This window comes from Nerophis lumbriciformis, linkage group LG16 (genome assembly GCF_033978685.3).
Source record: "Nerophis lumbriciformis linkage group LG16, RoL_Nlum_v2.1, whole genome shotgun sequence".
In the NCBI taxonomy this organism is placed as follows: Eukaryota; Metazoa; Chordata; class Actinopteri; order Syngnathiformes; family Syngnathidae; genus Nerophis; species Nerophis lumbriciformis.
Genome location: NC_084563.2, coordinates 23,884,032 through 23,908,997, shown reverse-complemented (window position 1 = coordinate 23,908,997; position 24,966 = coordinate 23,884,032). Strand labels below are relative to the sequence as shown.

Genomic DNA, 24,966 nt, shown 5'->3' with positions numbered 1-24,966 from the left:
CTTGCAGAAAATAGTTTTTATATTTCCCCCAAAAACTTTTTTACTTGCAGAATTTTTTTTTCTACTTGCAGAATTTTTTTTTCTATATGCAAATCTTATTTTTTATAATTGCAGAACATTTTTATACTTTCAAAAACGTTTTTCTACTTGCAGAAAATTGTTTTTAAATTAGCAATTTTTTTTTACTTGCAGAAATTTTTTATATTTGCAAATCTTTTTTTTTTTTTTATATAATTGCATAACATTTCTATACTTTCAAAAATTGTTTTGTTTGTTTAAAAAAAAAAATTTACTTGCAGAAATGTTTTTTCTACTTGCAGAAAATAGTTTTTCTACTTGCAAATCTTTTTTTCTACTTGCAAAACATTTTTTATATTTGCAATTTCTTTTACTTGCAGAAAATTGTTTTTATATCCTGCGGATCCTTTTTTTTTTTTACTTACAGAAATTTGTTTTTGTATTTTCAAAAAGTGTTTTTTCTACATGCAGAAAATATTTTTTATATTTGCAAATCTTTTTTTTTATAATTGCATAACATTTCTATACTTTCAAAAATTGTTTTGTTTGTTTTAAAAAAAAATTTACTTGCAGAAATGTTTTTTCTACTTGCAGAAAATAGTTTTTCTACTTGCAAATCTTTTTTTCTACTTGCAAAAATTTTTTAATATTTGCAATTTCTTTTACTTGCAGAAAATTGTTTTTATATCCTGCGGATCTTTTTTTTTTTTTTACTTACAGAAATTTGTTTTTGTATTTTCAAAAAGTGTTTTTTCTACATGCAGAAAATATTTTTTATATTTGCAAATCTTTTTTTTTTATAATTGCAGAAAATGTTTATACTTTCAAAAAAGTTTTTCTACTTGCAGAACATTGCTTTTATACATGAAAATCTTTTTTTCTACTTGCAGAAAATTGTTTTTATATTTGCAAATCCTTTTTTTAATAAATGCAGAACATTTCTACACTTTCCAAAAAGTTTTTCTACTTGCAGAAAATTGTTTTTATACTTGCGGATCTTTTTTACTTGCAGGTATGTTTTTTCTACTCGCAGAATGTTTTTTTATATTAGCGAATCTTTTGTTATATAATTTCAGAACATTTTTATACTTGCGGATCTTTCTTTTACTTGCATAAAATTGTGTTTCTGTTTTCAATTTTTTTTTAACTTGCAGAAAATAGTTTTTATACTTGCAGAAAATAATTGTTATACTTGCAAACCTTTTTTTACTTGCAGAAAATAGTTTTTCTGTTTAAAATTGTTTTTTTTACTTGTAGAAAAGTTTTTTCTACCTGCAGAAAATAGTTTTTATATTTGCAAATCTTTTTTTCTACTTGCAAAAAATGTTTTCTATTTGCAATTTTTTTTTACTTGCAGAAAATGTGTTATATTTGCACAAAATGGTTTTTATATTTGCAGATCTTTTTTTTTTTTACGTACAGAAAACGTTGATATTATACTTGCAGATCTTTTTCATACTTGCAGAATTTTTGGCAGTAATTTCACTCCATAGTGGTCAAAATGGAACGTGATTGGCAAGAAAATGACAATGAAAATGAGTCACACAGTATTATAAAGCAGCAAGTGTAAGTATAATTTTATTGCTCGCTATTTAGAGATAGAGAGAAATAAGATAAGTGCGGAATAACACCCTGTGATTTTATATCATTTAAAGACGATTTCCCAAAAGCAGCAACACTTGAAATGCACAACTTTTACCAAACATATATTGGGTACATTTGCACACAGTAGCGAATCGGATCGGTATTTCTGATACCAGCCACAATTTTACTTGGTATCACACATCACTATCGATTGTCACCCGAAGCGATATGACAACAGGAAGTGAATTTGTGTGACGCACCCAACACGTTTTTTTTTTCTTAGCATTAAAAAAAAATAAAAAGGGAAGAAAATACTCTAAAATATAAATTGCCAAAACAATATTTAAAAAAATCTGTGTGGCTATTAATTGTATTTATATTTTCAACAAAACTTGGTTTGTATAAGTACTTTATGAGCACAGTCAACAACACCCTGATCATTTGATGTGCAATGTTCTTATCGTTTCATCCCTACTACGAATAAAATATGCGGGCAAGAAGAGAGAATAAATGTCAGGCGAGTCAAGGATGAAGATCAGCCGCTCACAGTTCTTCCTCCTTCGTCACTGAAAGGAAATGACATCATCAGTAACTCACTTCTTACCAGCCAATCAGCTCTTACCTTTCTTGACGACCATGTCATCCATGGACTCCACCACCTCAATGGAGCCGACAGCCGACGCTTCGCCTTTGGCATTAGTGGCGTGGCACTCGTAAGAACCCTCCTCCTCTTTGGTGAGTGGCGAGATCTGAAAGGTCAAAGGTGACATGCGTGAATGTCACAAAAGTTTTTCTCCCCCGGCCCCCAAACCCTCAGGTGACATGGCGACACGGACCAGAACCCAGCCCGTCACTTGATGTTTCTCCGGGCCTCCTCGGGTCTGGATGGCCAGGTTGTCTCGGTCTCCGGGAAGAAGCTCCACCCTCTTTCTCCCGGTGATCACCTGATGAGAGGACGACATCGTCATTGGTCAGTCTCGCTCAAACCTTTTCCACGCCGCTGCATGTTCTTTAAAAACTTTTACCTTAAGGATTGCCTTCAAGTTTGGTCCCAGGGACCCAAAAGTCATGAAAATGTTAAAAATAGGTCCTATATTATTATCATTATTTCTTATTCTACCCTTACAGTAAATGTCTATATCAACTTCTGGTCTGTCGATATAAAGCATTTATTTTATTTTTTTTATGTTTTATGCTTTTTCTGTCAAAACCCTGTTTTTATGGCAAAAACACAAAATATGCAATATTTCCCCTCCAAAATGCTTTCAAAATGGAATATTTGATGTGAAGTAATTGGATACTTAAATAGGTCAATTATTTGAAAAGTAAATTTTAATTCATTTATGGACAGAATTTCTAGGCGCAGTCAAGGCGTTGAGGGGATCTGGTTTGGTGGCTGCAGGATTAGGTCTCTGCTTTTTGCAGATGATGTGGTCCTGATGGCTTCATCTGGCCAGGATCTTCAGCTCTCGCTGGATCGGTTCGCAGCCGAGTGTGAAGCGACTGGGATGAGAATCAGCACCTCCGAGTCCATGGTTCTCGCCCGGAAAAGGGTGGAGTGCCATCTCCGGGTTGGGGAGGAGATCTTGCCCCAAGTGGAGGAGTTCAAGTACCTCGGAGTCTTGTTCACGAGTGAGGGAAGAGTGGATCGTGAGATCGACAGGCGGATCGGCGCGGCGTCTTCAGTAATACGGACGCTGTATCGATTCGTTGTGGTGAAGAAGGAGCTGAGCCGGAAGGCAAAGCTCTCAATTTACCGGTCGATCTACGTTCCCATCCTCACCTATGGTCATGAGCTTTGGGTTATGACCGAAAGGACAAGATCACGGGTACAAGCGGCTGAAATGAGTTTCCTCCGCCGGGTGGCGGGGATCTCCCTTAGAGATAGGGTGAGAAGCTCTGCCATCCGGGAGGAGCTCAAAGTAAAGCCGCTGCTCCTCCACATCGAGAGGAGCCAGATGAGGTGGTTCGGGCATCTGGTCAGGATGCCACCCGAACGCCTCCCTAGGGAGGTGTTTAGGGCACGTCCGACCGGTAGGAGGCCGCGGGGAAGACCCAGGACACGTTGGGAAGACTATGTCTCCCGGCTGGCCTGGGAACGCCTCGGGGTCCCACAGGAAGAGCTGGACGAAGTGGCTGGGGAGAGGGAAGTCTGGGCTTCCCTGCTTAGGCTGCTGCCCCCGCGACCCGACCTCGGATAAGCGGAAGAAGATGGATGGATGGATGGATATAATTTTTTAAGACATTTAAAAAAGGGACCCACTCATAAAAGTGTTAAAAAAGTCACTTTTTTTTAAATTATTATTTTTTTTACTTATGTCTCTTGATCAACTTCAAATCAATCTGGCGATTATAATATTTTATGTTTTCATGTATTTTTATCTTATTTCTGTCAAAGAAAACGTAGGTTTTTATATGCCATCCTTCCATCCATTTTCTACCGCTTGTCCCTTTTGGGGTCACGGGGGGGGCTGGAGCCTATCTCAGCTGCATTCGGGCGGAAGGCGGGGTACACCCTGGACAAGTAGCCACCTCATCACAGGCCCACAGATTCACACATTCACACACTAGGGCCAATTTAGTGTTGCCAATCAACCTATCCCCAGGTACAATATGCAATATTTTCCCCAAAATATATTTCAAAGTGGAATATTTGATGTGAAGTAATAGGAGCCTTCAATAGGTCAATAATTCATAACAACATTTATTTTGATACATTATTATTTTTTGAGCAATAACAGTTTTGGAAAAAAAAATGTTGGGCATCTAAAAGGGCCACTCATAAGTGTTAAAAATATTGTTTTTTTACTTTCAAAACTTTATCAAGAGGGGTGTCAAAGCGTTTTCCACCTATAAAAAGCGGGGCTATTTTGATATACATATATATATATATATATATATATATATCCATCCATCCATCCATTTTCTACCGCTTATTCCCTTTGGGGTCGCGGGGGGCGCTGGAGCCTATCTCAGCTACAATCGGGCGGAAGGCGGGGTACACCCTGGACAAGTCGCCATCTCATCGCAGGGCCAACACAGATAGACAGACAACATTCACACTCACATTCACACACTAGGGCCAATTTAGTGTTGCCAATCAACTTATCCCCAGGTGCATGTCTTTGGAAGTGGGAGGAAGCCGGAGTACCCGGAGGGAACCCACGCAGTCACGGGGAGGACATGCAAACTCCACACAGAAAGATCCCGAGCCCGGGATTGAACCCAAGACTACTCAGGACCTTCGTATTGTGAGGCAGATACACTAACCCCTCTGCCACCGTGAAGCCCTATATATATATATATATATATAATTTTTTTTTGTTTGTTTGTTTTTTGTTGTTGTTGTTGTTGTTGTTGTTGCTAAAAACATATGTTAAATATTTACAGACACAACTTTGTGTCAGCTTTGTATTATAAATGACTAAGTATATTATCATTAATTATTAGTTAAAACATTTAAGTTTTTCCGAGTTTTTTTTCTCTCTTTCCTTACATTTTTACAGTTTTTCTCCCTGTAAAAATATAATAATATTGCGATTGTATAACTGCATAACCTAACCTAACCTTAAAAATTCAGCCTGTATGAAAATATTAATGTTCAGTTACACATTTATCAGTGTTTATTGTTGTTGTAATTTCAAATTATTAATTTATAAGTTTGTATGTTTTTTTGTTTTTTTTATTAAACTAAAAAGTGTTTTTATTTTGAGAGCTTCTAATATTTTAGATCAGGGGTCTCTAAACTTTTCCCACCAAAGGCTGCATACTGAAGGGTCAAGTATGCGGGGGATTTTTTAAATATTTTTTTAATGAAAAAAATAAAAGTTATATATACTTAAATGGAAAACTTTGTGTTATAGGTGACTAACTATATTATTATTAATCATTAGTTTGAACATTTCAGATTTTTCTCATTACTGTCAGATTTGTTACATTTTTGTCTCTTACATTTTCATTGTTGTTTTTTACTCTCCCCCAAAAATGTTCTGCAAGTAAAAATACAATATGCAAGTAAAAAAAATTGTTTAAGTTAAAACTTTTGGCAGTAATATTCCACCTTGCCTGATCCACACACCTGTCGTTCACACGCTACAACAGCAGGTGGTGCTGTTAAGTCAATTTAAGACCTTCAAACAAGCTCAACCTGTACTTGTCCCCTCTCTTCTTTCATCTATTTTACTCCCAACCCTGCTTCTTCTTTTGTTATTTTTGGCGAACGGCACCATGCGCAAATACCAGTAGCTTTGACAGTCTTAAATTGACTCAGCAGCACCACCTGTCGTCGTATGGATCGCGCAGGGTGGAATATTACTGCCAAAAGTTTTTACTTGCAGAACATTTTTTTTATACTTGCAAATGTGTTTTTATAATTACAGAAAAAGTTTATACATCCAAAGTTTTTTTTTCTACTTTCAGAAAAATACTTGCTCATGTTTTTTTAATTGCATAAAAGTGTTTTTTCTACTTGCGGATCTTTGTTTTACTTGCAGAAAATAGTTTTTGTACTTTCCAAGAAACCCCTGTTTTTTATGGCAAAAAAACTAAATATGCAATGTTTCCCCCCAAAAAAATATTTCAAAGTGGAATATTGTGAAATATTTGGAGGCTTAAATAGGTCAACAATTCACAACAAAATCGATTTTGCTTAATTGTTATTTTTTTCAACAATGACAGCTTTAAAAAATAAAATGCAAATCACTCTAAAAGCCATAGGGACCCAAAAGGGTCCCAGTGGCATTTTCTACCGCTTATCCCTTTCGGGGTCATTAAAGTGTTAAAAAGCAAGTCATATATATATATATATAGATTTTTTTTACTTTGAACACTAAAATATCTGCAGATAAACCTTTAATCTGTACGTCGACATAAAGTTTAAATGTTTTTATGTTTTATGCCCTTTATTCGTCAAAGGAAAAAATAGTAAATATGCAATATTTTCCCCCGAAAAGTGGAATATTTGATGTGAAGTAATTGGAGCCTTGAATAGGTCAATAATTCATAACATTGATTTTCATTATTTTAATTTTTTTAACAATCACAGTTTAAAAAAAATCACATTAAAAATCTCGGGGACCCAAAAGGGTATGAGTCATGAAAGTGTTAAATCAATTTATTTTTATTTTTATTTTCAACAATAAAATACCTACAGATTAACTTCAAATATATCTATTGACATAAAGTTTAATTTAGTTTTTGTTTTATGCCTTTTTTGTCCAAGAAACCAGCTTTTTATGGCAAAAAAACTAAATATTCAAAGTGGAATATTGTGAAATATTTGGAGCCTTAAATAGGTCAACGGTTCATAACAACATCGATTTTGATTCATTATAATTTCACTATGGGTTATACTTGTATAGCGCTTTTCTACCTTCAAGGTACTCAAAGCGCTTTGACAGTATTTCCACATTCACCCATTCACACACACACATTCACACACTGATGGCGGGAACTGCCATGGAAGGTCCTAACCACGACCCATCGGGAGCAAGGGTGAAGTGTCTTGCTCAAGGACACAACGGACGTGACTAGGATGGTAGAAGGTGGGGATCGAACCAGGAACCCTCAGGTTGCTGGCACGGCCACCCTCCCAAATGCGCCATGCCGTCCCCTAAATGCCTCAGGGACCCAAAAGGGTCCCAGTCATTAAAGTGTTATATATATATATATATATATATAATATATATATATATATTTTTTTTAACTTTCAACACTAAAATATCTGCAGATAAACCTTTAATCTATACGTTGACATAAAGTTTAAATGTTTTTATGTTTTTAAGAAAAAGACAAAGAAAAAACAGCCTGCATGAAAGTTTTGTTATTGGAGTCAACATTGCAACTTTTTCTTGTTACATTTCACCTGTTTGCTCTTTTGTTCCACTTTTTTTTTGTTTTTTCAAATAGTATTTTTAGAACATTTTATATTGAAATGTTATACTATAATATTATCAGAATTATTTTTAGAATGAATGGACATTTTGTATTTTCTGTCTGGACGCTCTTATTGTGTAAAAAGGAAGCAGGAAGTTGGTGTAAAGATAGCGTTGTTGTTGTTGGCATTGAGCAGGCATACCTTCCTCCAGGTGAGCACAGGTGTGGGCACGCCCACTGCCTCACAGCTGAGGTACACCTGAGCGCCGCTCACGTTGAAGACCCGGCCGGGGGGTGTGACGATGAGTGGAGCTGCACAGACACGATGAGACAGGTCAGCATTCTGTTGAGTCTGAGCGCGCTCAGTGTGGAATTCTGTGTTTGCGTGAGGATTAGGAGGATAGACGCTGACGTTCCGCCTGGACGAGCGACATGAGTCGACGTGCGGGAACAAACATCGCCGCGTTCTTGCTGCGCTTCACATCGTGTTGCTTCAAGTCTAAAACACGCTGAGTCGACATGTGCCACGTTGGCCTCGTGAGTGACGGGAAAAACACCTGAGCGTGACCTCGACCTCCCCTCGAGCAGGTGTCAGCGTGACCTTTGAACTGCCCCTTCCTCTAGCACAGTGCTTCTCAATGGTTTTATGTCACGCCCCCCCAAGGTAATGTTTCATTTATCTGTATGTGTCAAGATAGTTGTTTGATAACACTAAAGATGCCATTATTCTATTGCCTCTCACGCCCCCTTTTCCTCCCCGACACCTAACCATGTTTCAAAATATACGCTTTTGCCTTTCATGCCCCCTTTCTTTAACACCTAACAGTCATCTGTATGTTTCAAAATATACACTTTTGCCTCTCACGCCCCCTTTACCCCCGACACCTAATAGTCGTTTCAAAATATACGCTTTTGCCTCTCACGCCCCCTTTTTTCGACACCTAACCGTCATCTGTATGTTTCAAAATATACGCTTTTGCCTCTCACGCCCCCTTTCTCCCGACACCTCACCGCAATCTATATAATTCAAAGTATATGCTTTTGCCTCTCACGCCCCATTTCTACAAAACCTAACAGTCATCTGTATGTTTCCAAATATACACTTTTTCCTCTCACGCCCCTTTTCTCTCGACACCAAAAAGTCATCTGCATGTTTCAAAATATATGCTTTTGCCTCTCACACTCCATTTCTTCGACACCAAACAGTCATCTGCATGTTTCAAAATATACGCTTTTGCCTCTCACACCCCATTTCTTTGAAACCTAACAGTCACCTGCATGTTTCAAAATATACGCTTTTGCCTCTCACGCCCCATTTCTTTGAAACCTAACAGTCATCTGCATGTTTCAAAATATACACTTTTGCCTCTCACGCCCCCTTTCCCCCGACACCTCACAGCAATCTATATCATTCAAAGTATATGCTTTTGCCTCTCACGCCCCATTTCTTTGAAACCTAACAGTCATCTGTATGTTTCCAAATATACACTTTTGCCTCTCAAGCCCCCTTTCTTCGACACCAGTCATCTTCATGTTTTAAAATATACACTTTTGCCTCTCACACCCCATTTCTTTGAAACCTAACAGTCATCTGCATGTTTCAAAATATACACTTTTGCCTCTCAAGCCGCCTTTCTTCGACACCTCAGTCGTCTGCATGTGTCAAAATATACACTTTTGCCTCTCAAGCTCCCTTTCTTCGACACCTAACAGTCATCTGCATGTTTCCAAATATACACTTTTGCCTCTCACGCCCCCTTTCCCCCGAAACCTCACAGCAATCTGTATAATTCAAAGTATACGCTTTTGCCTCTCACGCCCCATATCTTCAAAACCTAACAGTCATCTGTATGTTTCAAAATATGAGCTTTAGCCTCTCACACCCCCTTTCTTCGACACTTCACAGTTGTCTACATGTTTCAAAATATAGGCTTTTGCCTCTCACGCCCCTTTTCGTCGACACCTAACAGTCATCTGTGTGTTTCAAAATATACAATTTTTGCCTCTCACACCCCCTTTCTTTGACACCTAACAGTCATCTGTATGTTTCAAAATATACACTTTTGCCTCTCACGCCCCCTTTCCCCCCGACACCTAACAGTTGTTTCAAAATATACGCTTTTGTCTCTCACGCCCCCTTTCTTCGACACCTAACTGTCATCTGTATGTTTCAAAATATACGCTTTTGCCTCTCACGCCCCCTTTCTCCCGACACCTCACATGTTTGGCGATTTAACCCCCGATTCCAGCTTGATGCTGAGTGTCAAGCAGGGAGGTAATGGGTCCCATTTTTATAGTCTTTGGTATGACTCGGTTTGAACTCACAACCTACCGATCTCAGGGCGGACACTCTAACCACTAGGCCACTGAGTAATGAGTTTTGCCTCTCACACCCCATTTCTTCCGACACCTCACAGTCATTTGCATGTTTCAAAATATAGGCTTTTGCCTCTCACGCCCCCTTTCTTCGACACCTCACAGTTATCTGTAAGTTTGAAAATATATGCTTTTGCCCCCTTTCCCCCCCCGACACCTCACAGTATGTTTCAAAATATTCGCTTTTGCCCCCAGGGGACCACAACTTGATGTTTCAGTGTTGAGATAGTTCTTGACTCACACTTAACATAACATTGCCTCTCACGCCCCCCCAGGGGGTCTGCCCCACTACTTTAGAAGCACTGCGCTCGCATGTGTCAACGTGACCCTTGACCCCCTGAACAGGTGCGCTCACCTGCGGCGCAGCGTCCTTTGTTGTGGATGGTCACTTCCGCTTGTCCGTCTTTCTGCGCTCGCACGCCGGCGCTCTTCAGGGCGCAGGCGTTGGCGTAGGTGACGCCATCGCTCCCGCACACCTGGTAGTTGTTCTTGCACGTGCACACGCCCTGCTTGCTCTTCTTGTCCTCGGAGGCGCGCACGCACTCCAGCCCGGGTCCGCAGCGGCGGTTGGCCGCGCGGCGCCCGCCGCACTGCTCCCCTTCTGCCGCGGCGCAGGTCGAGCAGCAGCCACACGGGTCCGTGATCGAGCCGGCGGGACAGCCGGCCTCCGGGAGGGGGGCGCAACGGGCCGGGTCGCAGGGTTCGCATTCGGGAGCCGCCGCCTCAGCGAAGAGGACGCAAAGCAGCGGAATGAGACACGCCAGCACAAGTTTGGACGCCATGATGCGGACCGGCTGAAGTTCACAAGCTTCTGACTAGAGAACGGAACCACAGGGACTCTGGGATGCAGACTCCGCCTTGTGGGATGTGGGCGGGGCTTGGGAAAGAATCCATGTTGGGATGTTTCTCCCACGCAATTTATTGAAGGCACATTCCATGCAGCACACACAATATTATCAGGACACTCCAGCCTCCTCTGGAAATACACCCATCATATCTCATCTTTATCACATCAGTCAGAATTATTCCTCCATCAAAAGTCATAATTATCAGATCAAAGTCATAATTATGAGATAAAAAGTTAAAATTATGAGATCAAAAGTCATGATTATCAAATCAAGATTAGATCAAAAATCTAAAAGATGAAATAAGTCATAATTATGAGTCAAAATTATGACATCAAAAGTCATAATTATCAGATTAAAATTCAAAATGATCAGATCAACACTGACAATTATGAAATAAAAGTCATAGTTATGAGAAGTCAATGATCAGATAAAGTAATAATTACAAGATCAAATCATAATTATCAGATCAAAGGTCAAAATTATTAAATCAAGTCATAATGATCAAATCAAAAGTCATAATCAGATCAAGTCAAAATTCTTACATCAAGTCATGATTAAATCAAGTCATAATTATGAGATCAAAAGTCAATTATGAGATCAAAAGTCATAATTATCAGATAGTCATAATTATAAGATCAAAAGTCATAATTATGTGATCAAGTCATATCAGATCAAGTCATAATTTAATCTAAAGTCACAAATCAATAAAAAGTCATAATTATTCAATCAAAAGTCATATCAGATCAAAAGTCATAATTATTCAATCAAGTCATAATTCAGAGATCAAAAGTCAAAATTATTACAAAGTCAACTATGAGATAAAAAGTCAAAATTATGAGATCAGGAGTCTTAATTAATAAATCAAAAGTCATAATTATCAGAACAAAAGTCATAATTATGAGATCAAAAGTCATAATTATAAGTTCAAAAGTCATAATTATCAGATCAAGTCATAATTATGAGATCAAGTCATAATTGTCAGATCAAAAGTCATAATTGTGTGATCAAAAGTCATATCAGATGAAGTCATAATTATTAAATCTAAAGTCACAATTCAATCAAAAGCCATATCAGATCAAAAGTCATTATTCAATCAAGTCATAATTCAGAGATCAAAAGTCAAAATTATGACAAAGTCAACTATGAGATAAAAAGTCAAAATGATGAGATCAGTAGTCTTAATTATTAAATCAAAAGTCATAATTATCAGATCAGAAGTCATAATGATCAAATCACAAGTCATAATTATCAGTTCAAAAGTCATAATTATAAGATCAAGTCATAATTATCAGATCAAAAGACATAGTTATCAGATCAAGTCATAATTATTAAATCTAAAGTCAATTATTCAATCAAGTCATAATTATCAGATCAACACTCAACATGAAATAAGTCATAATTATGAGAAGTCATAACTAAGATAAGTTAAAATTATGAGATCAGAAGTTTTAATTATTAAATCAAAAGTCATAATTATCAGAGCAACACTCAACATTATGAAATAAAAGTCATAATTATGAGAAGTCATAACTGAGATAAATTAAAATTATGAGATCAGAAGTCAAAATTATTAGTAAGTCAACTATGAGAAAGTTACAATGATGAGATCAGAAGTTAAAATTAAATCAAGTCAATCAGATCAAAAAACAAAATTATGAAATTTATGAGAAAGTCATAGCTATGAGATACAAAGTAAAAATGATGAGATAGATTTTTCATCTCATTTCAACTTTTTAACTCATATTTAAGACTTACCTCATTTCATCTTTTTATCTCATAATTATTACTTTTTATCTCATCATTTCATCTTGTTGTCTCGTGATTATGACTCACTGTTGGGTGATTGTTTAGTTGCAGAGGAGCTTCCACACTTTGTACAGGAAACAAAAACAGTAAGTAGGAAAACAGGAAATGTTTGAGGGTCCACAGTAGATTTGTATTGTCTGCAGTGGACAGGAAATGAAGTTCTAGCTCGGGGTCAGCGAGTCCAGCAGGAAAATGTTCCAGTTTACTTGCAGTACTTGGCCACCAGGGCGGCCAGCAGGTCTCTGTACGGCGTGTCTGAGCGTCTGCTGGGAACTTTCAGGAGCTTGTGGAGGGCGGGAGAACGAAGGAGCAGATTGTGACCCAGGCCCACCACGCTGGAGGAGAACCAGTAGAGCGCCATGGACTGGAGGAGTGGGCGGGGGTGGGGGTGGGGGTGGGGGGGTCGGCACAGCTAGGTTAGATCTTCCCCAAGTCAACATGAAGACCAGGGTGTCAAACTCCTTTTCATGGAGGGCCACATCACTTTATGTTTGCCCTCAGGGGGCCTCTTATATCACTTGATTACGCAACTTCCTATGCTTTCATTATTGTATTTGATTATATATGTATATATATATATATATATATTATATATCATCTGTAGATTGTATGGTAAATAACTTGCAACTCAGTCACAGTAATATTACTGTAAAATTGTTTTTTTTTTTACAGCATATTACTGTAAATAGAAAAACCGTACCACAGTTTTTTACGGTAAAAACTGGCAGTTTAGTTGCAATAGGTTTACTGTAAAATTGACTTTTTTCCTTTTTTTTTTTTTTTTTTTTTTACAGCATATTACCGTAAGTAGAAAAACAGTACCACTGTTTTGGGGGTTTTTATGACAAAGAACTGGCAGTTCATTTGCAAAAGTTTTTTATGTAAAATTGACTGTTCTTTACAGCATATTAATGTGAATGGAAAAACAGTACTGCAGTTTGTTTGTTTTTACAACAAATTACTGTGAATTGAAAACCGAACGGGACAAGCGGTAGCAAATGGATGGATGGATGGATGGAAAAACAGTACCGCTGTTACAACGAAAACTGGCAGTTCAGTCGCAGTAATTTTACCATAAAATTGACAGTTTTTTTTTTGTTTTGTTTGTTTTTTTACAGCATATATTAAATTGACAAACAGCACAACTGTTTTTACGGTAAATAAATGGCAGCTCAGTCGCAATAATTTTACCATAAAATTGACAGTTGTTTTTTTTACGGCATATTTTAAATTGAAAAACAGAACAGCTGTTTTTTTACGGTAAAAAACTGGCAGCTCAGTCGCAATAATTTTTATGTCAAATTGACAGTGTTTATACAGCATTTTACTGTAAATGGAAAAACAGTACTGCAGTTTTTTTGTTTTTTTTTTACAACAAACTACTGTGAATGGAAAACCGAACGGGACAAGCGGTAGAAAATGGATGGATGGAAAAACAGTGCCGCTGTTTTGTTTTTTTTTACAACGAAATCTGGCAGCTCAGTCACAGTAATTTTACCATAAAATTAAAAAATAATAATTTTACAGCATATTTTAAATTGACAAACAGCACAGCTGTTTTTTTACGGTAAAAAAAAATGGCAGCTAGGTCGCAATAATTTTACCATAAAATTTACTTTTTTTTCTTTTTTTTTACAGCATATTTTAAATTGACAAACAGCACAGCTGTTTTTTTTACGGTAAAAAAATGGCAGCTCAGTCGCAATAATTTTAATGTAAAATTGACAGTGTTTATACAGCATATTACTGTAAATGGAAAAACTACTGCAGTTTTTTTTTTCAACAAATTACTGTGAATGGAAAACCGAACGGGACAAGCGGTAGAAAATGGATGGATGGATAGAAAAACAGTACCGCTGTTTTTTGTTTTTTTTTTACAACGAAATCTGGCAGCTCAGTCGCAGTAATTTTACCATAAAATTAAAAAAAATAATTTTACAGCATATTTTAAATTGACAAACAGCACAGCTGTTTTTTTACGGTAAAAAAATGGCAGCTCGGTCGCAATAATTTTACCATAAAATTGACCGTTTTTTTTTTTTTTACAGCATATTTTAAATTGACAAACAGCACAGCTGTTTTTTATGGTAAAAAAAATGGCAGCTCAGTCGCAATAATTTTTATGTAAAATTGACAGTGTTTATACAGCATATTACTGTAAATGGAAAAACAGTACTGCAGTTTTTTTTTTTTTACAACAAATTACTGTGAATAAAAACCGAACGGGACAAGCGGTAGAAAATGGATGGAAAAACAGTACCGCTGTTTTGTTTTCTTTTTTACAACGAAATCTGGCAGTTCAGTTGCAGTAATTTTACCATAAAATTGACAGTTTTTTTTTTTTTTTACAGCATATTTTAAATTGACAAACAGCACAGCTGTTTTTTATGGTAAACAAATGGCAGCTCATTCGCAATCATTTTTATGTAAAATTGACAGTGTTTATACAGCATATTACTGTAAATGGAAAAACAGTACTGCAGTTTTTTTTTTTTTTACAACAAATTACTGTGAATGAAAAACCGAACGGGACAAGCGGTAGAAAATGGATGGAAAAACAGTACCGCTGTTTTGTTTTCTTTTTTACAACGAAATCTGGCAGTTCAGTCGCAGTAATTTTACCATAAAATTGACAGGTTTCTTTGTTTTTTTTACAGCATATTTTAAATTCACAAACAGCACAGATGTTTTTTTACGGTAAAAAAATGGCAGCTCATTCGCAATAATTTTTATGTAACATTGACAGTGATTATACAGCATATTACTGTACCGTATTTTCCGCACTATAAGGCGCACCGGATTATTAGCCGCACCTTCTATGAATTACATATTTCATAATTTTGTCCACCAATAAGCCGCCCCGGACTAAAAGCCGCGCCTACGCTGCGCTAAAGTGAATGTCAAAAAAACGCTGCGCTAAAGTGAATGTCAAAAAAACAGTCAGATAGTTCAGTCAAACTTTAATAATATATTGAAAACCAGCGTTCTAACAACTCTGTCCCAAAATGTACGCAAATGTGCAATCACAAACATAGTAAAATTCAAAATGGTGTAGAGCAATAAATAGCAACATAATGTTGCTCGAACGTTAATGTCACAACACACAAAATAAACATAGCGCTCACCTTCTGAAGTTATTCTTCATTCGTAAATCCTTCGAATTCTTCGTCTTCGGTGTCCGAATTGAAAAGTTGCGCAAGCGTGGGATCCAAAAATGGCCGGTTCCGTCTCGTAGAAGTCATCGGGAGTCAGTGTCGCTGTTGTTGTGCAGCAGTTCTGTGAATCCTGCCTTCCGGAAAGCTCGGACCACAGTTGTGACCGAAACTATCTGCCCAGGCATTTACGATCCACTGGCAGATGTTGGCGTATGTCGACCGGCGCTGTCTGCCCGTCTTAGTGAAGGTGTGTTCGCCTTCGGAGCTGTGTGAAAAAAGCCACCCGGCCTCTTCGCGTAAACTTCCCTTAACCACTCGCTCATCTTTTCTTCATCCATCCATCCCTTCGAGTTAGCTTTTATGATGACGCCGGCTGGAAAGGTCTCTTTTGGATGGGTGGAAGTTAGCATGGCAAGCTAGAACCACAGTGAAGGATGACTCCTCATTCCCTGTGGTGCGAATATTCACCGTACGTGCTCCCGTTCCACAGTGCAGTTCACAGGAATATCAGTTGCTGTGAAATACAGTAGTAATCCGTGTGCGGATGGAGAGATTGCGTCTTTTTATGATCCGGATCCTTGTCGCGTAGTAGGAGCCATTTTGTGGTCTTTACAGATGTAAACAGGAAATGAAACGTACGGTGATATCCGCGCGTTTTTTCTTCTTCTTCCGGGGGCGGGTGAAGCGCTTCCTGTTCTATGGGGGCGGGTGCTTTCCTTGGCGGTTGCTTGCGTAGAAGAAGAAGCGCTTCCTGTTCTACCGGGAAAAAAGATGGCGGCTGTTTACCGAAGTTGCGAGACCGAAACTTTATGAAAATGAATCGTAATAAAGCGCACCGGGTTATTAGGCGCACTGTCAGCTTTTGAGAAAAATTGTGGTTTTTAGGTGCGCCTTATAGTGCGGAAAATACGGTAAATGGAAAAACAGTACCGCTTTTTTGTTTTTACAACGAAAACTGGCAGTTCAGTCGCAGTAATTTTACCATAAAATTTACAGTTTTTTGTTTTTTTACAGCATATATTAAATAAAAAAACAGCATGGCTGTTTTTTTACGGTAAAAAACTGGCAGCTCAGTCGCAATAATTTAATGTCAAATTGACAGTGTTTATACAGCATATTACTGTAAATGGAAAAACAGTACTGCTAATTTTTTTTACAGTAAAAAATCGGTCGCAATAGCTTCTCCGTAAGATTTACTGTGTTTTTACAGCATATTACTGTGAATGGAAAAACAGTACTGCAGCTTTTTTACGGTATAAATATGGCAGTTAAGTTGCAATAATAAATGGACTGTTTTTTTACGGCATATTACGGGAAATAGAAAAACAGTAATACTGGTTTTTTTTTTACGTTAAAAAACTGGCAGTTCAGTTGCAATCATTTTTAACGTAAAATGTAATGTTTTTTATGACATATTACTGTGAATGGAAAAAACAGTACCGCTGTTTTTTTTACGACAAAAAACTGCCAGCTCAGTCGCAATAATTTTACCATAAGATTTACTTTGTTTTGTTTTTTTTACAGCGTATTTTCAATTGAAAAACAGCACGGCTGTTTTTTTTACGGTAAAAAACTAGCAGCTCAGTCGCAATAATTTTACCATAAAATTTACTTTGTTTTTTGTTTTTTTTACAGCATATTTTCAATTGAAAAACAGCACAGCTGTTTTTTTTACGGTAAAAAACTGGTAGCTCACTCGCAATAATTTTTATGTAAAATTGACAGTGTTTATACAGCATATTACTGTAAATGGAAAAACAGTACCGCTGCAATTTTACGGTAAAAAAAGGCAGCTAAGTCGCAATCATTTTAATGTCAAATTGACGTTATTGTAAATAGAAAAACAGTACTGCTATTTTTTACAGTAAAAAACTCAGTCGCAATAACTTCACCGTAAGATTGACTGTGTTTTTACAGCATATTACTGTGAATGGAAAAGTGGACCCCGACTTAAACAAGTTGAAAAACTTATTCGGGTGATACCATTTAGTGGTCAATTGTACGGAATATGTACTTCACTGTGCAACCTACTAATAAAATTCTCAATCAATCAATCCATCAGTACTGCAGCTTTTTTACGGTTTAAATATGGCAGTTACGGTAAGTTGCAATATGTTTACCGTAAAATTGACTGTATTTTTACGGCATAATACGGTAAATAGAAAAACAGTACCGCTGTTTGCTTTTTTTACGACAAAAAACTGGCGGTTCAGTTGCAATAATTTCTTACATAAAATGTACTTCTTTTTTTTACAGCATATTATTTTAAATTGAAAAACAGCACGGCTGTTTTTTACGGTAAAACACTGGCAGCTCAATAGCAATAACTTTGACGTAAAATGTATTGTTTTTACAGCATATTACTGTAAATGGAAAAACCGTACAGTTGCTTTTTTTACGGTATAAACATGGCAAAATGTACTGTAAAATGTAGTGTTTTTACAGCATATTACGGTAAATAGAAAAACAGTACCGCTGTTTTCTTGCTTTACGACAAAAAACTGTCAGTTCAGTCTCAATAATTTTACAATAAAATTGAGTGTTTTTTTTACTGCATATTTTAGATTGACAAACAGCACGGCTGTTTTTTACGGTAAAAATCTGGCCGCTCAGTAGCAATCTGTTGTTTACAGCATTTTACTGTAAATGGATAAAAAGTACGGCTGCAATTTTTCGGTAAAAAAATGAAGCTAATTTGCAATCATTTTACCATAAAATTGACGGTAATTTTACAGCATATTACTGTGAATGGAAAAACAGTAACACTTTTTTTTAACGGTAAAAATCTGGCAGCAATCATTTTAACGTCAAATTGACAAGTGTTTTTACAGCATATTACTGTGAATGTCGAGGAACAAGCAGTAGAAAATGGATGGAAAAACAGTACCGCTGCAATTTTACGGTAAAAAAGGCAGCTCAGTCGCAATAATTTTACCATAGAATTTTTTTAATTTTTTTTTACAGCATATTACTGTAAATAGAAAAACAGTACTGCGTTTTTTTACAGTAAAAAACTTACAGTTTGGTCACAATAACTTTACCGTAAAATTTACTGTGTTTTTTACAGCATATTACTGTGAATGGAAAAACAGTACTGCAGCTTTTTTACGGTATAAACATAGCAGTTTAGTCGCAATACATTTACTGTAAAATTGACGGTTTCTTCACAGCATATTACGGCAAATTGAAAAAGAGTACCGTGGTTTTTTTTCACGACAATAATTTTACCATAAAATTGACACTGTTTTTTTGTTTTTTTTACAGCATATTTTAAATTGAAAAATAGTAAGGCTGCAATTTTACAGTAAAAAACTTGCAGCTCAGTCGCAATCATTTTAACGTAAGATTGACAGTGTTTTTACAGCGTATTAATGTAAATGGAGAGGGACAAGCAGTAGAAAATGGATGGATGGATGGAAAAAACGTACAGCTGCAATTTTACGGTAAAAAAAGGCAGCTCAGTCGCAATAATTTTACCATAGAATTTGTTGTTTTGTTACAGCATATTACTGTGAATGGAAAAACAGTACAGCTGTTTTAGTTTTAACGACAACAAACTGGCAGTTCAGTCGCAATAATTTTACTATAAAATTGACAATATTTTTTTACAGCATATTTTAAATTGAAAAACAGCCCGGCTGTTTTTTTTACGGTAAAAAAACTGGCAGCTCAGTCGCAATAATTTTACCATAAAATTTAGTTTTTGTTGTTTTTTTACAGCATATTTTGAATTGAAAAACAGCACGGCTATTTTTTTACGGTAAAAAACTGGCAGCTCAATCGCAATAATTTTGACGTAAAATTGACAGTGTTTTTACAGCATATTACTGTGAATGGAAAAACAGCACGGCTGCAATTTTACGGTAAAAAAAAAGGCAGCTCAGTCGGAACAATTTTACTGTAAAATTGAAGCTATTTGTTGTTACTGTAAATAGACAACTGCTTTTTCACAGTATAATTCCGCCAGTTTTTTACTGTTAAAAACAACACCTGTAGATTTTATAGTATATATACATTTTTATACATTTTTGACATGAAAAAAAAATTGACAGCTCACTTGCCAGAATTTGATCTTACTTTTTTTCCCCCCATTTGCACAAAGTCAATTTTACCGTAAAATCTTGTGGTTTTTAAAGTACATAATTGATTTTGAAATCATGTCGAGCAAATAAAAATGATTTCTATTTAAACAGAAAAAAGTTATCGGATGATTTTTAAGCTGAAAAAAGAAGAAAAGACGATATTTCCAGGCCAATTTAAAGGATGTGGCCCTCGGACCTTGAGTTTGACCCCTGTGGCATAGACCACCAAGTGGGAGCGGACCAGAACTCACGGAAGGGACGGCGGCGGCGACGGGGATCATGAGCAGGGCGAAGCCTCGCATGGCGTTGGTCAGCCATTTGTGAATAGACGACGCCTCGGACCTCTGGAGGGAAAATACCTGAGGAAGAAAGCGCGGCGATGTCATCGAGGAGTCATGTGACCCGGCAGCTGTCCGTCACGCACCTCCACCGTGAGCAGGTTCACCAGGCCCAGGGAAAGTGGGAGGAGCCAGGTGGCGTCGGGCGACGTGAGGTCGGTGAACCACAGAGCGCCGCCGGTCATCAGATCCGGCCTCAGGGCTGCAACGCAAACACAGGCTAGTCTTAGTCTCAGGCCATGGACCCAGACCCCAGCCGGTCTCACCCAGTTCTTCCAGGCTGAGGTTCCGCAGGGCCAGGGACAGGCTGATCCAGAGGGGCAGCTGGACCCACACCAGCAGGCTGGCTTTGACCGGGTGACAGTTGTCCCGGATGTACAGCTGGGACACCACGCGGCGCAAGTTCTTGCGGAACTGGAACCTGAACAAGAAGAAGAAAGACCGGTATCATGGAGTTCCTGGAAGACCGAGGAACAAGTCCGCCTCTTCTCACCGGCACTGTTTGTCCGTCCAGCCTCTCTCCTTCGCCCGCAGGGACACCTCGTACCGGAGCCTCTTAGCCAGCGCCGCAATCTCCGCCTGGAGCGCCTCCACCTGCAGGTTGCCATGGTTACGGGAGACTCGGATGAGAGGGGGCAGGTTGCCATGGTTACAGTGATGGAGGCCAGCACAGCAACAAAACAAATACTTGAGGGACGGTTTACGACAAGGACGTGCAAACTTTTTCCACTTCCATTTTGATATTTTTCATTTTCAAAACCATTACAATATATTGTTTTTTTTTGTTTATTTTTTTTTACCTTTTAAGGCTCCGCTCAAGTTTGGCCCCGGGACCCGAAATGGTCTTTTTTTTAAACAAGTATATTTTTTAAATAGTATTCAACACCTACATCTCGAGACCAGTGACTCTCAAACTGAGGTATGCTAGCTCCATCTAGTGGTAGACCAAAGAATCATTTGACTAAACATTCAAACACAGTGTTACTGTTCAAACTGTGCATAATGTTACAGGAGACAAAAATAATAAATATAATTGTTAAATAAAACATCTGCCTTGTTTTTAAGGAATACATAGGCCTACTACGCTACTGTGTTTTAATGTTGGTCATTATGGTGGTACTTAATGAATACTTAGGTCTACTACACTACTGTATTTAATGTTATCATTACGGTGGTACTTAATGAATACTTATGTCTACCACACACACTACTGTATTTTAATATTGTCATTATGGTGGTACTTAATGAATACTTAGGTCTACTACACTACTGTATTTTAATATTGTCATTATGGTTGTACTTAATGAATGCTTATGTCTACTACACTACTGTATTTTAATGTTGTCATTGTGGTGGTACTTAATGAATACTTAGGTCTACTGCACTACTGTATTTTAATGTTGTCATTGTGGTGGTACTTAATGAATACTTAGGTCTACTATACTCATGTATTTTAATGTTGTCATTATGGTGGTACTTAATGAATAGTTAGGTCTACTACACTACTGTATTTTAATGTTGTCATTATGGTGGTACTTAATGAATACTTAGGTCTACTACACTACTGTATTTTAATGTTGTCATTATGGTGGTACTTAATGAATACTTAGGTCTACTACACTACTGTATGTTAATGTTGTCATTATGGTGGTACTTAATGAATACTTAAGTCTACTGCACTACTGTATTTTAATGTTGTCATTGTGGTGGTACTTAATGAATACTTAGGTCTACTACACTAATGTATTTTAATGTTGTCATTATGGTGGTACTTAATGAATACTTAGGTCTACTGCACTACTGTATTTTAATATTGTCATTATGGTGGTACTTAATGAATGCATAGGTCTACTACACTACTGTATTTTAATATTGTCATTATGGTGGTACTTAATGAATACTTAGGTCTACTGCACTACTGTATTTTAATGTTGTCATTGTGGTGGTACTTAATGAATACTTAGGTCTACTACACTAATGTATTTTAACGTTGTCATTATGGTGGTACTTAATGAATACTTAGGTCTACTACACTACTGTATTTTAATGTTGTCATTATGGTGGTACTTAATGAATACTTAGGTCCACTGCACTACTGTATTTTAATGTTGTCATTGTGGTAGTACTTAATGAATACTTAGGTCTACTACACTAATGTATTTTAATGTTGTCATTATGGTGGTACTTAATGAATACTTAGGTCTACTACACTACTGTATTTTAATATTGTCATTATGGTGGTACTTAATGAATACTTAGGTCCACTGCACTACTGTATTTTAATGTTGTCATTGTGGTGGTACTTAATGAATACTTAGGTCTACTACACTACTGTATTTTAATGTTGTCATTATGGTGGTACTTAATGAATACTTAGGTCTACTACACTACTGTATTTTAATATTGTCATTATGGTGGTACTTAATGAATACTTTTGTCTACTACACTACTGTATTTTAATGTTGTCATTATGGTGGTACTTAATGAATACTTAGGTCTACTGCACTACTGTATTTTAATGTTGTCATTGTGGTGGTACTTAATGAATACTTAGGCCTACTACACTAATGTATTTTAATGTTGTCATTATGGTGGTACTTAATGAATACTTAGGTCTACTACACTACTGTATTTTAATGTTGTCATTATGGTGGTACTTAATGAATACTTAGGTCTACTACACTACTGTATTTTAATGTTGTCATTATGGTGGTACTTAATGAATACTTAGGTCTACTACACTAATGTATTTTAATGTTGTCATTATGGTGGTACTTAATGAATACTTAGGTCTACTACACTACTGTATTTTAATGTTGTCATTATGGTGGTACTTAATGAATACTTAGGTCTACTACACTACTGTATTTTAATGTTGTCATTATGGTGGTACTTAATGAATACTTAGGTCTACTACACTACTGCATTTTAATATTGTCATTATGGTGGTACTTAATGAATACTTAGGTCTACTGCACTACTGTATTTTAATGTTGTCATTGTGGTGGTACTTAATGAATACTTAGGTCTACTACACTACTGTATTTTAACATTGTCATTATGGTGGTACTTAATGAATACTTAGGTCCACTGCACTACTGTATTTTAATGTTGTCATTGTGGTGGTACTTGGAGAGCCACGCGTTTTCTGAGGCGGTAAAAAGTTTGATAAGCTGGTCTCGATCAACTTTCGGTCTTTCTGACTATACATGTTTTTTGTTATATACCTTTTATTCCCCCCCCCAAATTTTTTTTTATGGCAAAAACATAAAATATGCAATATTTTCCCCCCCAAATATTTTAAAAGTGGAATATTTGATGTGGAGTAATAAGAGTCTTAAATAGTACAATAATTCATAACAACATTGAGTTTGATGTATTATTTTTTGGACAACAACAGTTGAAAAATAATCCCACTAAAATCCTTGGGAATCCAAAAGGGTCGCACTCATAAAATATTAAAAAATAAGTTATAAAGATATATATTACTTTCACTGCTTAAATGATAACTAAACTTCAGATGTATCCATCCATTATAAGGTTTTTTGTTTGTTTGTTTCATGCTCTATTTGATATTCTTCGATTGTGCCGCGGGCCGTTAAAACATTAGCAGCGGGCCATAAACGGCCCCCGGACCACACTTTGGACGCCCCTGATGTACTACCAGTTTAGCGCAAAGCCATGGTCTAGCAAGTAAAAAGTCTCCATGCCAGGTGGCCTGGCGGACCAGGACGTTCCAGGCGGCGCTCACCTTGCCAAGAATGACGAGCTGGTAGGCGGCGAGTGGCAGCGTCACGAGGGTCCTTACTGACAGCGTGCCGACGACGATGCTGAGCCACCATGGCAGACCGCTGCTCTGCTGGACGTGGACCAGGAAGTCTTCGGCCAGGTGCACGGGGGCCGAGTGCGACACCTGATGGTACCATCCAGAAGCGGCGTCACCAGAGGACAGCCGGCGTTGCGCTGAGCTGTCAGAGTGAGTGGCCGAAGGCGAAGACTTCCTGAGGAACGCCGCGCCACAGGCAGCTCTGGCGGGCAGCCGCAGGAGGCGGAGCCCCCCCAGAGCCAGCATGGTAGCACCCCCCTGCTCCCCAAACACGTCACCTGTCAGGGGTCAGAGGTCATCACAAAATGGTAAGTTTATTTAAATAATTTTCTTGAGACAAATACAAAACATTTGCTACAGCTGACAAAGTTAAGCCTAATCTCATTTTAATGTTGATGAAAATGTGACGTCAGCCGGAGGCTCACCTGTTTCAAATTATGACGTGTCAGATTTACATTGTACAATCAAAGTAGGAATAAAAACAAAAGACCAACCTTACATTAATTAAAACATTGGATTTATTCTCTTCGAGTGCGTTTTGGTGACTTTTCTCCGCCGTCCCGCAGTCAGACAACAGCCGACAAGCCGCGGTGCATCTTGATGACGTAAACCACTTCTTCGGCGACTACATGTGACGTCAACAAAACGATATTACCAAAAAATACATATTTTAGTTACTTTGAATTAACAACCCCCTGCCGCTGCTTTGTACTGTTTTTGTATTTACTTTGATTATTATTTTCAACTGTTTGTAAATGTTGAAATTTATCAATAAAGGTTTATAAAAAAAATGTTTTTTTTTAAAACAACATATTTTAGTAATAATTGATCATGCTATGAACGACACTGTCCATTCACGGATGTATACTGTTTTAAAAGGGGAGAGATAGGGTGTCACACATTTATATAAAATGCTTTATTTACCCACCATGTTGTGTTTGTAGAGGTTTTACATAACTCACCCACGGAACTCGCAGTTGTTTTTAGAGAGCTCTAGTCGGAGGGGTTTTCACGCAACACAATTCCGTTGTGCGTTTGTTGTTGCACATTAAGCGGCGT

General features: G+C 37.4%; 2 protein-coding genes across 3 annotated transcripts; both read right to left on the bottom strand.

Annotated features, from left to right (window-relative positions):
- Positions 1–1,568: 1,568 nt before the first annotated feature.
- On the bottom strand, positions 1,569–10,679 carry igfbp7 (insulin-like growth factor binding protein 7). The gene is made up of 5 exons (XM_061976823.2): positions 10,208–10,679; positions 7,679–7,788; positions 2,439–2,546; positions 2,225–2,351; positions 1,569–2,168 (listed from the first exon to the last, which is right to left on the bottom strand). Exons 1-5 carry the CDS (start codon positions 10,632–10,634, stop codon positions 2,146–2,148), a joined length of 795 nt encoding a protein of 264 aa, XP_061832807.2. The 5' UTR covers positions 10,635–10,679; the 3' UTR covers positions 1,569–2,145.
- Positions 10,680–10,759: 80 nt separating this feature from the next.
- Positions 10,760–24,599, bottom strand: cox18 (cytochrome c oxidase assembly factor COX18). 2 transcript variants are annotated; one of them, XM_061976822.2, is made up of 7 exons: positions 24,402–24,599; positions 23,833–24,185; positions 20,575–20,675; positions 20,348–20,502; positions 20,168–20,283; positions 19,995–20,102; positions 10,760–12,870 (listed from the first exon to the last, which is right to left on the bottom strand). In XM_061976822.2, the coding sequence occupies exons 2-7, from the start codon at positions 24,151–24,153 to the stop codon at positions 12,709–12,711; spliced, it is 963 nt and encodes a 320-aa protein (XP_061832806.1). In that variant the 5' UTR covers positions 24,154–24,185; positions 24,402–24,599; the 3' UTR covers positions 10,760–12,708. The 2 variants fall into 2 exon arrangements, with proteins under 2 accessions (XP_061832806.1, XP_061832804.1); XM_061976820.2 differs by having other exon boundaries at positions 10,761–12,870; positions 24,407–24,596.
- Between the last annotated feature and the right edge of the window lie 367 nt (positions 24,600–24,966).